The 15,212-nt window shown below is 52.3% G+C and overlaps 1 protein-coding gene across 2 annotated transcripts in view; it reads right to left on the reverse strand.

The window, feature by feature from the left end:
• The window catches only part of RPTOR (regulatory associated protein of MTOR complex 1), a 98,393-nt gene that overhangs the window by 22,913 nt on the left and 60,268 nt on the right, over nt 1–15,212 (reverse strand). Inside the window, exons 19-25 of one of the 2 annotated variants that reach the window (XM_021534088.3) lie at nt 14,702–14,842; nt 14,143–14,301; nt 8,298–8,416; nt 7,892–7,960; nt 4,422–4,525; nt 3,427–3,607; nt 2,552–2,662 (exon numbers count right to left, since the gene is read on the reverse strand). In XM_021534088.3, coding sequence (XP_021389763.1) covers nt 2,552–2,662; nt 3,427–3,607; nt 4,422–4,525; nt 7,892–7,960; nt 8,298–8,416; nt 14,143–14,301; nt 14,702–14,842 — 884 coding nt within the window. The remainder of the gene's footprint in view (nt 1–2,551; nt 2,663–3,426; nt 3,608–4,421; nt 4,526–7,891; nt 7,961–8,297; nt 8,417–14,142; nt 14,302–14,701; nt 14,843–15,212) is intronic. The other variant, XM_077787409.1, reaches the window with a different exon arrangement.

The raw sequence follows: 15,212 nt of genomic DNA on the forward strand, positions 1-15,212 counted from the left end.
CCAGAACAGCCCTGAGCCACGAGGGACTGCAGGAAGAGGAAAAGCTTCTGCAGAGACCAGAGCTGGGCTGGGGAGCTGCTTCTCCTGGCACACGGAGAATTTACAGTGCAGTGTTTTTCTTTCTCCGTTTATTTGATTAGATAATCAATAAATCAAACCTGGAGTGATGGCTTGAAACGGAACCCCTGATTTACACTGAAAATTAATCCCTCAGTCTTTCCAGTGAAAGCATTCTCAGGGCAAGGTCCATGAAGCAAAACTAAATTCATAAATTAAATATGACTAAGATGCACTCACAGTCATTTTATGTTTATTCATTACAGGAACAGTTGTCTTGTCTTTCCCTGTTTATGAAGGCAGGCAGCAGCTCCAAAGGAACGGCTGGAATTAAGCACCAATGTCATTTTTCCATCAGTACTTGGTACACTTCACTCTTTGCCTTTTTCATGAGGCTGAAGCTCCCAAAAGGCAGCCACCACCAGCCAGGACTGTTCCCTGTTGCTGCAGGAACAGGGACTCCATGGAAACTCAGGCAGCACCCGAGCTGTCAGTCCTGACTTCCAGCCAAGAAACCTCAGAGAAAGTTCTCACAGAGACTTCTCCAGTCCCCTGCACAAACACCAGCCAGCCCAATCCCAAAGTCACCTACAATTCCCTGTTAGGACAGGATAACACCTGCAGAAAACTCCCTCTCCTTGGCCTTCCAATGCTGCTTTGCAGAAGTATCAGGGAGATCAATTCTCTCCCTCGTGTGATCAGAAAACACAGATTTTGTTCTCTTCAAGCTTCACCCAGGAATTCACCAGCTGGAATTCCCAGCCCCAGGTGATCAGGGAGCTCCTCCAGATCCGGGGCTGTGCCCTTCTCCTGCTCCCTGGGACACACAGAGCACCCTGGGACTGCAGAAACCCCCCCTCCCCATGCCTCCCCTCCCTGGCTCTGTGAATTAGTACAGGAATGTTCCACGTTTATTTATTGCCTCTCCTCAAGCAAATTAGTCTATTTTATGTGCAGGAAGTAGTAGTAAAGCCACTCCCCCACAAAGCTCCCCGTGTCCCCACGGCTCCTGCCCGTGCCTGGCTGCCTACTCTGATTTATTTTATTAATAAAGGCCCCCCTCTTCCCTGGGAAGAGGTTTTCTTAGGGAGCAGACAAATGATTTTAATAAGAACTAAGAGCTCAAACATCATCTTCCTCCTCTTGTGCTCTGGTCTGGGCTTGAATCAAGACTCTGAAGCTCATCTTGAGGAGAAAAAGCCCTGGTGGAAGCTTGGCCAGGCAGCCCTGCTCCACATCCCAGATGTGCCCTAAGGAATTGCTCGGTGGTTTCAGCAGCAAGGGAATTTCACAGCAGCTGAGAAAGTGTCAGGCAATGGTTCACTGGTGATTCCCTCTGGAAATCAAGAGCCTGCCCTGCTCTGATATCCTCAAGCTTGGGCAATTATCTCACCCCAGCACCTGAACATTCCATGATGAGGCAGCACTAAAACCACACCATTTCCTCATTATCTCAGCAGCAGGGCTTGAACACAAACATCCCTTGTTAACGGAGCCTGGGCATCGTCCCTGCCCTCCAAGAGATGGAGCTCTGTGTCCTGACACCTTTGGGCTCTCTGAGACTCCCAGAGCACCTGAAAGCTGCCTTTAATGAGGGAGATTTACTGCTCCTTCTGTTTCATACTTAAACATGAAACCTGAGCTTTGGCTAAAACATTCTGGGAATTTAACGGCTAAAACATTCTGGGAATTTAACAGCTTCTCTTTCCAGTCACTGATATCTTTGCCCATCTCTTAAGAGCTCTGGCTTGAGTTTTTCCTGGAAGGAGGTTTCAGTTTCTTTCTCACTTCACATAGAGACAATTGTTACCCAAACAAGTCACTTCTGAAGAGACCTGGAGGCAAATTTGTCATTACCACCCTTATTGTTCGCTGTAACACAACTTCTTAATTTTTTTTAAACTTTTAACCCCAACAATAATGCTTCGAGACTCTGTAAGTTAAAGGTGTCTGTGCTGGAAGCAGAGCACAGCTCCCAAATCCCACCTGAGGCCAGCGGGGCAGAGGGTCTGTCCTGCTGGCCTTCCCCAGGGCAGCCTCCCCCCACCACCTCTCTGCCTCTTTTACCACAGCCAAGAGATTCAGCTGGAATGTCAGAAAGAAAATAGCATCCCTCTTTCTCCAGCCTCTCACTGCCCTTTCTGGGAAAAAGGGCCTTCATTATTCCATTGATTTATTTAAAAAACCAATTCATTTTGGCTAAAATGCAATTTGCTATATGCAGAGAAGCATAACATTTCAGGTAGAATAACTCTGTGATGCAACCAGGCAAAACTGGGGGGATCTGATACAGAACCTCTCCTCATTCCTTTTTTTTGTGGCTTGTGCTCCATGGGGAGCTGAGCTTTTCCCCTGGGCTCTGCCTGTCCCACCCTTACTGACCCTTGTGCTCCCTCTGGTCACTCTTAGTGACAGCAGCAGCACGATGTAGGGATTTGCCTCCCCAGGGAAGGAAGGGAGGAAGGGCTGGCAGGGCTCAGCCCAGCTGGGTTACCTTCATGACGGGTTGGGCGAAGTACTTGGCGCTCCAGTCGCAGAAGCCGGTCTGCACCGCGGCCGAGATGAAGCTCTTGTGTCCCACAGCATCATCACCATCATCAGCTGTCTGTGGGGAAGGGACAGGGGTCACCCTGCAGGTCCAGGGACACCCCAGGGACACCCCCAAACCCTCAACCACGCTGCTCAGGACAGGGAACGCCGCGCACCCGCCTTTGGGATCGGGGTTATGGTTGCTCCTTGGAAAGGTGCACGTTCCCTCAGCTGCAGGGATCTGGGCTGGGGCAGCCCCATGGCACCTCAGAGAGGTGCCAGCAGGAGTTTTGTCCCGAGGATGTGGTGTGGGGAGCAGTGAGGATGACTCAGGATCCAGACACAGCTCGTGCCAAGGTGGATGAGTGTCTGTCACACAGCACAGGACACCCCAAGGGAAAAGGGAAAAGCTGCTCCACTCCCTCAGCTTTCAGAAATGCAATCCTGGTGCTGCCAAACCCCAGAGAAGGGAAGGTGTCCTCCTTGTGATCACAGCTGTCCCTTGTCCCTGCTCTGCTAGGGCTGGAGAGCAGCCCCAAGGGTCACGGATCTGACTCTGCGTTGTCACTCAGGCACACAAATCTTTACAGAGGAGTAAGCCATGGATCTGATTAGACACATTGCTTAGTGGCAGAAGTGAATAATGCCCTATCAAAAGCTGTAAAACACAATTTATCCTGAAGAAAATAAATTAATCAATTTTTATTTGGCTGGTTAGAGGCAGCCAAATCTGGATTAGCAGCAGCTGGAAGCAAACGAGGGATGCACAGAAATAAACCACAACCAACAGAAAGTGGGACAAACCCCAGTGGGGAGAAGCTGTCAGAGCAGCCTCCTTACCTGTTCTGGGCCTTTGTCAAACATTTTCCTTGTCCTGGGGAACTGGTGGGAGTGGGGGGTGTACTGGACCCCCACGCTGGTGGCGCTGGGGCGCACGGACGCCAGGTCCCGGCTCACCGGCTGCTTGGGCACCTCGTTGGTCAGGCTGGAGCTGCTCGTGCTCGTGGTTGGAGGGGAGCCTCTGAGGGACAGAACAGGGGACAGGCTTTGGGCATCGCTGCACGTGAGATTTGCTGTGCATTATGTTCTTTTCACTTTGTTTCTTTCTCACAAGATTTGTGCTCTGCTGTGGTGCCTCCTCTGCAGAAACATCACAGTTCCCATGTCCCCTCCAAAGGCCAAACCCACCCCAAACCAAGTTACTGAAGTCTGACTGTGCCAACTCCAGGCTGAGGGGATGAACCTCAATGTTCTGGGAATCTGTGATGCTGACCTAAGTCACTCTGACCAGGGACTGCATTCACGGGGGGACTGAAGCTTCAAACCGTTTGAATTTCAACTGTTCCAACTTGGAATCTTCCTGGTGCACACTGGGTATGGGAGCAGCAGATCTAACATGTGGTATTTGCTCTTGCAGAGCTGTTTTGGGAAATAATCCCATTTTCAGCCCCCAGCTTTGCCCCCAGCACTCTCTGTTTCCCTGCTGTTCAGGTAGGGTGTTTTGTCCATCAGTTAACCCCAGCTTTTATCAGCTCAAAGTGCAGCAGGCACAGCTCTGACGTCAGTGGGAATTTGGGCATCACAGCTCAAGAAAGGTAAAAGCAGCCAAGCACCAGCTCTTCCTCTGAGTTCAGCTGGATACCCAGTGGGCTTGTTACTCTTTGCCCTAAAGGAACACAGGAAGAAACTCCCCACCTCTTCCCAGAGCTTTCCTTCCTGGACACCTCACCGCTGCAGACAGCCACATTCCCCATCCCGCAGTTCCCTGGACTGCGGCCGGGCAGGGAGCACCCACCCCACCCACAGAAGGTGCTGGAAGGCCGGGCTGCACTTACCCCACTTGGTGGATGTGCATCCCCTTGTTGGTGGGGCTGGCAGGGGCCGACTGGGTCAGCGAGGAGGTGTCCAGGATGCGCTGGGGGCGAGCGTTGACCGTGGCCTGGGGAGAACACAGGGAGCCTGAGCAGCTGGCACGGCCCTGCAGGGCCAGCCAGGGCAGGGAGGGAGCTCTCTAGGGCTGGGGGGCAAAACAAAGCCCCCGGGCTGCTCCCAACACCAGCTGCTTCCACTGCTGGCTCCGGCAGGAGCACTTACCCCAGAGAGCCTTTGCTGCCTGCAGGGAGGTGGCTGCTGCCAGGACCTGCCCCAGCACCCCAAACACAGGGCAGGGGGCCAGGCTGGGCTCCCCTCAGTGCTCCCCACAGCCACCAGCCTTTCCCTCACACCTCACGACCGAGTCCTGCAGCTCCCACCATGACCACAAATGATAAAGTACATTCTGAGCCAGGAGGAAAGGAGGCTCAGGAGGAACCTGGCTCTGCTCAACCCCCGGACAGGAGGGAGCAGCTGGGCTCTGCTCCCAGGAGACAACAGGACAAGAGGAAATGGCCTCAAGTTGTGCCAGGGGAGGGTCAGGTTGGATATTGGGGAGAAATTCTTCATGGAAAGGGCTGTCAGACATCGGTACAGGCTACCCAGGGCAGTGGTGGAGTACCCAGCCCTGGAGGGATTTAACAGCCACATGGATGTGGCACTTGGGGACATGGGTCAGTGGTGGCCCTGGCAGTGCTGGGGGAATGGTTGGACTGGATGGGCACACAGGGCTTTTCCAGCCTGAATGATTCTGTGATTCAGCCTCAAGCCTTCCATTAAAAACACCTGGACAAAGCAACCTGGGCTGAAGCAAACTTTCCCCTTTAAGACTTTGATTTCAGGAAGTCTCTAGAGGCCAACACTGAACGCTGGGTCCTTGCTGTTTGTTTTGGTGCTCACAAAAAGCAGGTCTGGGCATTTTCCAAGGCTCAGGCCGGGAAGGAGAACTGCACCATTGCCATCTGCATCATAAACATCAATCCCAAGGCAGCCGCAGCCTGGGTGAGGCCCAGCAGTGCCTAATGAGCCCAGGGAACAGAGCAGCAGCAGATTCCCTGCAGGAAGGCTGCACGCCTGGGCAGCCCACACACCGGCTGCTCACACCCAGCACAGCCCCAGAGCCCTTCTGGAGAAACAGATCCACAGCCCTGGCTCCAGAAAAAAAACCCAAGCAGGACACTCTGGTCTCGTTTGATAACAGCAATCACAGAATCACAGAACACTGGGCTTGGAAGGGACCTCTGGAGATCACCCAGGTCAACCCCTCTGCCAAGGCAGGGCCACCTGGAGCAAGTGACACAGGAACGTGTCCAGGGGCTTTGGAATATCTCCAGAGGGGCTGGGTCGGATGGGACATTGAGAAGAAATTCTCCTCTGTGAGGGTGGGCAGGCCCTGGCACAGCGTGCCCAGAGCAGTTGTGGCTGCCCCTGGATCCCTGGCAGTGCCCAAGGCCAGGTTGGAGACTGGGGCTTGGAGCAGCCTGGGACAGTGGAAGGTGTCCCTGCCATGGCAGGGGTGGAATGGGATGAGCTTTAAGGTCCCTTCCCACCCAAGCCATTCCATGGTTCTGCAATCTTTAGTCCCCCAGCACCCTCCAGATGTGGAAGCCCATGGGTTTGCCCAGCTGTTCCCACTGAAGCCCCCAGCCCCAGCCAGGTCCCCCAGACCTGAGCTGTGTTCTGCTCGGCTCTGCCAATGGAAGAAAACCTCAGCTGGCTCAGCTCCAAAATGAAGCCTCTCCTTCACTGAATTTTACAGTAATCAAACCAAAATATTAAACCCCTGGAACATTTGAGTGTTTTACATCACCTGAGGCAGTATTTTTGTTTAAGCAAGAAAAACAATTTTTGTTTGCATTCACTGATAAAATTCAGCCTGAGTGAGCAGTGCTTGCACACAGCGGGGAGGAGCAGTGCCCACGTCCAGTGCCCCTTTCTACATCCAACAAGCTCCAGCAGCACGAAGGAAAGGTCTCAGGACACAGTTAGCAAGGATTTACTTGTCACTGATTAGCATCAGACACTGCCAGCTCCTGCCTGAGCTCCCACAGAGCCTCGAGCTCTCGTGGTCCTGCGGCAGCGCCCACAGCACGGCCGGAACGGGACTAGGAATGACCAGAGCAGGATCTGAGCCTTACAGCCCACTGTGCTGGCCAATTCACAGGCTGGGGGATTTGTGTTTTGGGGGTTTTCTTTTCATCAGAAAGCCTTGTTAGAAGCCACCCAAGGCACCCAAGGCAGGTGGTGCTGGCCAAAGCAAAGCCTCCAGACATGCGCAGCAAGGCACGACCACAGGAGTGAACGCTTTCCTTGTGGGTCTCGGGGCTAAGGCAAAGAAGAACAAATCACTTTTGTTCACTGAAGCATCCCCAGATCAATGTTCCTCGTCAATGGGAATGCTTCCTGTTTTCCAAACCTGTTGGAAGAGCTGTTGCCTTAGGAAGCAGGGGCAGAGCAGCTGGCCCAGCTGTGCAGTGTGAGATGCATGAGACCCATAGCCTGAGCTTTGGGACTCGGGTCAGCACCAGCACAGCCAGGCCCAAACTTGTGAGAGTCAACACAGAATTCCCACCACCAGCCCCAGCATTCCCTAGGGATGTGACAACAGAATGATCACAGCTCCTGTTGGCAGAGCAGCCTCGATACCAATATCAACACCAACCCACCTCCCCACTGGCCAGGGAGCAATTCTTGAAAACACATTTCTGCCAGGAAAAACAGATCTGGTTCCTCCTTATATCCCTTTTAACAGTAGGAGCAACATTCATTTTGCAAAGAACCTTCCAAACACAGAACTGAAACAGTTTCATGCATCTAGAGCAGAGAGAGGGAAATCTTCCACCTTTTCCTTTCCTTCTTGCCCTCATTTGGCATCTCCAGCCTGTCATTTGTTGTATCCCTGTCTCAGCAGGGAAGGGCTGAGCTTGCTGCCCCCATTGCCAAGAGAATTCTCTGTCCCAAACCCAGCTCCTACCACTCACAGGCATGTGCACTTCGAACAAATCAGAGTTCAAGTCAGTAACTATGGTCTCAAGAGAAAGTGTGATTTCAAAGCAGAGATCTCTGAGGCATTAAGATGGCAGTGCACAATGCTGGCATCTCTTACTGCAGCTCCAGCTCCGCAGCCCCAGGCTGAGGATCTGGGATTATTCCCTGGAAAGGCCCAGTAAGAGTTCCCATTGCAATGGCTCATGGTCTGGATGCTTGAGAGGCCAGAAAGGTTCACACAGAGCTTTCTGTGCCCAGCCAGGGGACGCACGGGGTGAGAAGATGCCCTGGGGTGGCCTGGCCCGGGCAGGGGGAAGCTGCTGCCCCAGGGTGGCACCTCCAGGGACATCTTGTCACCCCCAGGATGAGATGGGATGAGGATGGAGGTTTAGGCACCCAGCCTGGGCTGGGGTGAGGAGTGGCAGGGGTCTGCATGCTGACTCACATGTACTAGTTCACCTGGGTTGGAGAGCCGTTGTGGCTTCAGTCTGCAGGCCAGTCCCACTTGCATTATCTAAATCAGTTTGCAAACGGATAATTTAATGAAGGATACTTAAGGTTTATCCCAGGGACTGATCTAGACAAGTAGACCTCTAAACTGGACCTACTGTCCAAGGTCTGCACCTCATTTATAACCTTAAAACAATCCCGGCCCCTCCCCCATTTATTCATTTTACCTGATCAGAGTTCAGAGCAGAGTTTATCATCGTGAAGCATTAAAAGCTCCTTCTGCAAAAGGCAGAGCCCTCCAACAGACCCATCCAGGTCAGTCTGCCTAAGCCTTGCCTAAGCATGAAAAAATCCACACCTGCACACCTGGCAGGCACAGGTGAGCAGGGACAGGCACATACCTTGTAGGCAATGCTGTTGAGAACCTTCATGGCCAGGTCGGACACGTCGGGATAGGGGTCAGCAGCCAGATGAAGGAGGACTCTCCAAATTTGGGTATAAACACTGTTGAAACTCACACCTAGAAAAATAAAAACCACAACAAACCCAAAGCCCTGCAGCACATGACAATCCATCAACTCCGATTCTTTGATCTGATGTGAGAAAATTCATTAGAACTCCAAACAACCTGATGACATCTCAGGGAACATCAAGAGAGGAGCTCAAAAACATCCCACATGGGCATTTTGTCTCCCTTTTGCCTGTCTGTGAACTCTGCAAGGGCTTGTGAAATCAAAGTGGGAGGAAGCAAAATAAATTAAAGACGCCCTAAATCATCTCCAGTCAAACTTCTGCTTTTCCAGGCTCCTGAAGCAAATCACCTGGAAAAGCCAAGTGGATAATGTCTGGGTTTCCTAAGCTGAAATACTTAATGGTATAAACCCACAGTTACTGCCCTATACTGTTGTGGTTATTTTGATTGGATTGTCCAGGGGTTTGTACACTCTACAAGTTTACTAAATGTTTAAAGCAAAGCTTTAGGAGTTGAGCCCTTAGGAAGCAGCGAGTCCAACTCAGTCTTTCCTATTGACATTTGTATCAATTCCTCCAATTTGTTATTTAATGAGCACATCAGCTGTTCGGTATTTCGGCAGAAGGGACTGACAGATTCAAAGTACTAATCAAATTAATAAGCATTTGCAACAACTGACAAAATTCTGTGAACATTTTATTTTGCTGCTTTTGGGCGAGAATTTGTTATTCTGCCTCCGAGCCCTGCCGGTGTCTGTTCGTGCAACGCCCGGTTGGGAGTGGAGCCATTTGGACAATGTTAAAGTGGTTGCACTAACAACAAAAAAAGAGCTAAAATAGAGATTTCAGATGAGTCACAATCAGTGCTAAATGACAGATCAAGCTGTTACTTCTTTCTCTCCTGTGTTTCTGGAGGCATCTAAATATAAAGTTGGGAGGAAAGGGCCCCTTGGTCACCAAGCAGCTCCTCACCTGGCAGAGCTACACCTGATCTCTAAACCAGCAGAGCAGGCTGGGACAGAGCAGTTCTGAGCTCTGGCTGAGGGCAGCAAGGAGCTCCAGGAGCCTGCAGGCTGCCCTTGGGGTGCTGGGCTGAAAGGAGAACCTTCTCCTGCCCCAAGTGCCCAGAGTGTGACAAATCACTGCACAGGGCCAAGGCAGCCCCCATTCCCCAACCCCTCCCTCTCACCCCACCTGCAATAACAGAGGGTCTCTCTCTCTCCTGGCAACCAGAGGATGTTCCAAGTGATGTCTGCTTAAATTTGCACCTGGGAATCTCACAAGGGAACACCTGGACCGTGCTGTTCGTGTGCTGGGGGTGACCCATGCAGATGCTGCAGCTGATCCCAACCTTCCCAAGGCAGGCCAGGGACAAACCAGAGAATCCCACAGTGCTTGGGCTGGACCCTAAAGTCCCTCCTGTTCCACACCCTGCCATGGGCAGGGACACCTTCCACTGTCCCAGGTTATTCCAACCTGGCCTTGGACACTTCCAAAGATCCAGGGGCAGCCACAGCTGCTCTGGGCCCCCTGTGCTAGGGCCTTACACCCTCACAGGGAAGAATTCCTCCCCAGTATCCAATGTAACCCTGTCCTCTGGCAGTAGGAAGCCATTCCCCCTTGTCCTGGCACTCCAGGTCCTTGTGTAAATCCCCTCCCCAGTTCTCCTGGAGCCTCTTTAAGCACTGGCAAGGCTGTAAAACCTCTAACAACATAAATTGTTATAAGACTGTAAATTGTAAAGCGTGTAAACATATGTTTATGTAATATTGTATTATATTTATATAATACTGCAAATTTGCAAAGGCTGTAAATATATAACAATGTTAAATCCTGGAAGCTTGTATTACCAAGGAAAGAAAAACTGGAGGGGGAAGGATAAAGAAAAAAAGGAGAGAGGCAAAGTGCTACAAGATGTGGGAGGAAAAAAACTCTCAGCTCGTGAAGCAGCAGCCAGGTAATGTCTGAGGTGTGCCCAGAGCTGTGCCCAGAGCTCTGCCTCCCACACTCCAGCCTGTTACATAAGGGCCGGTGGGAAATCTGGATGCCTTCAATTCTTTAAAACCCTTGAAAGAGAGTAAAAGGAAAGGGAGAGGAGGAAGAGTGAGGGGGGCACTCAGCTGATTTCCCAGGGGCCCTGACAACCACCTCAATCACGAAGGAAGAAACCCAATGACATTTTTATACATCTAAGTGTCAGGGAAAAACCAAATTCTAAGCAGAACTGTGCCAGTGCAATTCCCCCTTCACCTGGCAGCCTTTGAGGAGAACACAGGGAATTTCTCCAAAGGCACCTGGGGCTCTGGGCTGGTGCTTCCAGGGCTGCTCTTTCCTGCTGCCACTGCCCCACTCTCAGTGCAGGAGTGACACAACTGACACAGCTCTCTGTCAGACCCTGAGCTCCAGTCCCTGGGATAAGGGGAGCACAGGGGTGGCAGGAGGAGCAGCAGCTCCATTTCACCTTTAGGGCTGCAGTGCCCAAACTGTCCCCAAGATGCAAACCAGGAGCCGAGCAGGGGCTGGGCACTAATGGAAGCAGACAGATCTGTAATTAGTCATGGACTCCCAGTCAGTTCAGTGCACCTTGCAGGGTGGACTCATGCTTACAAAACAATCCCTGCCTGCTAAGAATGTCAAAAATAAATTGCCTGCCTTTCCCCGAGTTTGGTTTTCCCTGCTCACATGGTGGTCAGCTCACCTGTGAGCCCTGAGGATGGGCCAGGCTCCAGCAGCTCCAGGGAGAGCCACAGTGGATGCAAACCCAACTGCTGGTGGCTTTATTTATTCCCTTTGATTTGCCAGGCTGGGACAGGGTTTCTTTCCAATCCCCTGGAAAAATCACTGCAGTGATTTGAAGCCCCACAGATGGGGCAGTTCCACTTCCCACTGGCACCACAGCAAAACCAGAGCAAGGGCTGCTCCCTGCTCCCCTGGCCCTGAGCCAGCTCCTGGGGAGGGACTGAGACCTCAGATGGGCACGGAGGGACAGGCAGTGGGACCCTCACGCAGGGCACACAGGGACAGGGAATGCAGCTGAAATATTCCAGGCTGAACAGCCCCAAGGACTTGGGGAGCTGCCTCCGCTCAGTGCCAACCACAGCTGCTCAATGTGCATGCCACAAACCTCTCCTCCTGCCAGAAGGAACCCTGGGTGAAGGGGACACCCCAAATCCCCACAGCTCCCTGAGCCCTCCTGGGGCCCTGCAGGGCTCACCCCAACCCCTCGGGAGAGCTGGAGCTCCCTGTCCTTCCACACGAGCCAGGAGCAGCTCAGCAGAAGGAATTCCTCAGGGCAGGCACCTCTGGGCCACAGCTGCCACCACCACCAGGGACATTGCCCCCTCTGAGCAGCCCTTGCAGCAAGTTCCCATTCCCAAACCCCACCCAAATCCCTGGATTTTGCTGCTGTGCCTGTTCCCAGTTACACACACTGCTGCTGACCACCTCTTTCTCATTATCTCGGTGCATTAACACAGAGTAGGAGGCTCCCCAGCCCCAGAGCTCTGCTTCCTGCACCTCACTGTCCACCTCCACCTCTGCTCTCCTCACCCTGGCTGCAGCAACCTCCGCCATCACTGGGACTCTGAGGCACATCCTGGGAAATGGCAAACAGTTCTCCACCCCCTGCCTCTCCTGCTGGAAAAGACAACAATTCCCCAGCATATCATCGCTCAAAGATTTATTTTCCTCCTTCTTTGATCACTCCTTAAGATAATCTTTCCAGCGAAGCTCTCTGTAGGACAAAGGCTTTCATCGTGCAGTTTGGATATGAATAATCAGCCTCGAGGTATGCAAACCCCCATCTTAATTCCATCCCTTTTTCCTATCTTAAAACTGAACATTTCCAGGACACCAAGATTAATGAGTGGCTGTATGGAAAAGCAGCAAGGCTCAGCTTCCCTTCCAAAATGATGTCTTTGTTGACTAACCACAAACTGCCTCTTGCCAGCTGGAAAAGTGGGCCAGAAATAAATGTCTCTCCTGGTACTGGCCTGTCTGGCCAAGGAGCAGCTGCCAGAGAACACAGAGATCAGCTGAGAGCGTGTGTTGTTGCATTTGGGGAGCCATAATGGGGACATTTGGCCCACAGCTAGCTAAGGAACTGCTTGTAAAATGGGAGGAGGAGGAATGGAGAGGTTCTCCTCAAGTTTTTGGGAAGAAGTACATTGTATGATGCCTCAGTGCCAATGTAGAGACTGATCCAGAACAACCCCTCACATGCCAAGTTCCTAAAACTGCCAGAGAGGAACAAAGACCTGAGCACCAGCAAGTTGTGACTGCCCCTGGATCCCTGGAAGTGCCCAAGTACCCACACTGGAGCACCCTGGGGTAGTGGAAGGTGTCCCTGCCCATGGCAGGGGTGGCACTGGATGGGCTTTAGGGTCCCTCCCAACCCAAACATTCTGGAATTCTGTGATCAGTGAATCAGCTTAGGACAGGATGCAGAGCACAGAACACAAACTGTGGCTGAAAATTTCTCCTTTCCCTCTTACAGACCAGATTTCTGCTTCACTTGGAATCTCCCCACATGCCCCAAACACCTTTTCCATTGCTCTGGCTGTCTCAGGTGCTTAGCAGAGGCGTTACTGCAGAGCCAGAGCCCCATTTCCTCTTTCAGAAGACACAGCAGAGCACAGCATTCCCTCAGCCACAGGTCTCTGCCCCACTGGGCTCCCTCAGTTCCCCTGCTGCAGCAGCTTAAGGCACGTCAGGACATGAAGGAACAGGGTGAGCCCGGGCTGCAGAGCTCTGGGGGTGGCTGGGGCTGGTGCCATCTCTCCTGGGGGAGCAGGAGACAGGTCTGGAGGATGGTGATGCTTCAGAAGGAATGAGAAAAGCCTGGCTTGCAGCAGGCAAATGGGGAGGTAATGGGATTCTGTGCGAGTCATGAATTTTAAACACTTCTCTAAGCTCTGCATTTCCAGCTGGGTCTGAGCTCTTTGATGGATCAGGAATGAGGGAAGCCTTGGAGAGCTGATCTTTCTTTCCAAAGTTCCCCTCACCACCTCCAGCTCCTCTCCAGAGCCTTTTCCAGCTGTGCTGCACAGCTCTTGTGAGACACATACCAGCCATCAAGCAGACACCAGTGGAATTAGGAAAACTCAAGTCCTAGCTCAAGATGGAGAGAAATTTCCTAACATCCCTGCCATGCTTCAGAAGATTCAATGTCATTACTGATAATCAAAAGCAAATTAACTGATCAAGTTCCTAATGAACTCATGATTTTAAACTGCCACAGGGGCTCAGTAATTACAATCCCTGAATCTTTCAACTTGGGAGAGCCAAATCACCATTAATTCTCCTAGAAAACAGAGCAGAGAAAATGTTTCTTTGGTCAAGGCAGTTCTATCACCCAGGTGATTCCTCCCTCTTTGCACTGATTTGTGAAAATATGGGCCCATTTACTGACTACAGAGGAAATACAGAGACTTCCCCCAGCATTTCCCCATGCATGCTGCTTTCCCTGGAAGGAGGCCATTCCAAAAGCCAGGTCCTTCTGCATGGTGCCTGTGATGCTGTGCCAAAATGGCTCAGATTGTTTGAAAAGCTACTGGTAGTTTAAAGCCAAGCTGTTGTGGCCCCCACATTTTTGTGCCTGAATTCCTAACAGGATTTCAGTGCAGCTTAGACCTGGAGCCAGCAGCTCCCACTGCCATCCCTCCGCTGGAGTGACCCAGCCACACACAGCAGGGAGAGCAATCTGTCAGAGCCAGGATCCCAACCTTCCCCACAGGCAAGAGGGGCCCCAGGGCAGGGCAGGAGGGCTGTGCTCACCTATGAGGGAGTTGAGGGAGGAGTAGGAGCTGACTCGTCTCATCTTGTCGATGGTCTCAAAGGACAGGATGTACTCCTCGTTCTCGGGGCTGCCCAGAGTGCTGCTGGCACTGCTGCTTGTGCTCAGGTTCCCAGGGGAAAAAGCCACAGAGCTTCCAGCTGCCAGGACACAAAAGCAGATGCTGGAACAAGGACTGGCGAGAGAACAATTTTCACCCAGAAAAAAACACCCCTTTTCTAAATCCTGACACACTCAGGGAAGGAAACCCTCTTACCCAGGGGGCAAAGCCACAATTCCCCTTTTTAATACTGAATGATTAAACACAGAACAAGCAAAAGATTGAGTTCAAAATCCACTTATGCTTGGAAGCTGGAAGGCACATTTTTAGTCCCCAAACACTCAGAAAAATCAATGCTAATGACCAGAAAATTGCAACTAATTATGAGGGGGCTCCTCATCCAAGCTCCTCCTTGGAGCTGGACAATTTGGGCTGGAGCCCCAGTTCCAGCCTGTGCAGTGGCGTTTCCTGGCTGGCACAAGGGACATGAAGTGTCTTACACTCCTCGTTGAGGCTGAGGTTCTGCAGGGACTTGTTGAGGCTCCTGGCGGTGGTGACGGCGCGGATGTTGCCGTAGGAGCTGACGGAGCGCAGCCGCGGCGTGCAGGGCCCGTCCCGCACCGGGGTCAGGCTCCCGCCCTCTGCCAGGCAAGAGGCAGCAGTCATGGCTGGGGCCAAACCCAGCCACAGCGCCTGGGTTATGGCCCAGCAAACGAGTCATTAAAACACCAGCGACATGAACTGAGCCTGCCATTCTCTGTCAGCCTAAAAGGGGACACGCTACAGCAGCGGATCCGGCATGGATCCCGTGGCTCTGCTGTCCACGTCAGGAGTTTGGGACATCCAACAAGGCCAGGTGAGCCCGGCCTTGCCAGTGCCTCCCAGGGGCCCTGGTGACTCCTCTGTGCAGGTGGTGCTGGGCCACTGCCCAGCCCCAGTGCCAGGACAGCCTGAGGCAGCGTTGGCCAGCTCCTCTCTGCTGCTGCAGCTTGTCAAATCCTCCTGGATTTG

The sequence above is a fragment of the Lonchura striata genome, chromosome 19 (assembly GCF_046129695.1).
Source record: "Lonchura striata isolate bLonStr1 chromosome 19, bLonStr1.mat, whole genome shotgun sequence".
In the NCBI taxonomy this organism is placed as follows: domain Eukaryota; kingdom Metazoa; phylum Chordata; class Aves; order Passeriformes; family Estrildidae; genus Lonchura; species Lonchura striata.